Source organism: Carassius gibelio, chromosome B5 (assembly GCF_023724105.1).
Source record: "Carassius gibelio isolate Cgi1373 ecotype wild population from Czech Republic chromosome B5, carGib1.2-hapl.c, whole genome shotgun sequence".
Classification (NCBI taxonomy): Eukaryota; Metazoa; Chordata; class Actinopteri; order Cypriniformes; family Cyprinidae; genus Carassius; species Carassius gibelio.
The window spans coordinates 10,869,104-10,869,894 of NC_068400.1; the positions used below are offsets into that span (position 1 = coordinate 10,869,104).

At 50.1% G+C, this 791-nt stretch overlaps 1 protein-coding gene across 1 annotated transcript in view; it reads left to right on the forward strand.

Moving 5' to 3' along the window:
• Positions 1–317: 317 nt before the first annotated feature.
• Positions 318–791, forward strand: part of trabd2a (TraB domain containing 2A) — a 37,062-nt gene continuing 36,588 nt past the window's right edge. The window contains 1 exon segment of the mRNA XM_052555820.1: positions 318–757. Within this exon segment, the coding sequence (XP_052411780.1) occupies positions 629–757 (129 nt within the window). The 5' untranslated portion in view covers positions 318–628.

A 791-nucleotide genomic window follows, 5' to 3' on the forward strand; every position in this document is an offset into this window, starting at 1 on the left:
TGGTAGGGAATTTACTAAATATCTTCATGGAACATGATCCTAATAATGTTTTTTGACACAAAATAAATATCGATTATTTTGACCCATACAGTGTGTGTGTGTGTGTGTGTGTGTGTGTGTGTGTGTGTGTGTGTGTGTGTGTGTGTGTGTGGAGTCGCTGTGTGTCGCTGCTCTGCAGGAGTTCTTCGGGGCTCCGAGACACTCATATTTACCCAGAGAGAGAGGGTCTGCTGGGGGGAGGTGACGCCCCTTCCGACACACACACACACACACTCTCTCTCTCTCTCTCCTCTCTCTCTCTCTCTCTCTCTCACACACACACACACGCGCGCGCGCGCTCAGAACTTGTTGCGCCGCGGAGGAACAGAAGCGACTCGTTCGGAGAGTCCGAGGAGAAACTCAAAGAGCAAATCCGCTAAACTCCAGACTGAAGCGATCCTCGGCGGTTTGAGATCAGGATGTGTGTGAAGTGAGCTCTGCTCGTGTGGAGCTGGAGTTTCTCTGACGAGCATCATCATGTCTGGCTCAGTCCAGCTCTGCTTCTCTCGGACTGATCTCTCTCTCGTGGGAAGTTCTGATCGTCAGTGAAGAAGAGTCGAGATTGGTGGAGATTCTGCAGAAGACTGAGATGATGATGATGATGATGGTGGTGGTGGTGGTGGTTAGTTGGGGAGCTTTTCTCCAGACCTGCTTGATAATGATGGTGAGAGCAAACCAGCAGAACCCCAGAGAGACCAGCTGCAACCTCAACACTAAAGTAAGAGCTTGTCCTCATTAAACACAGTAGATCT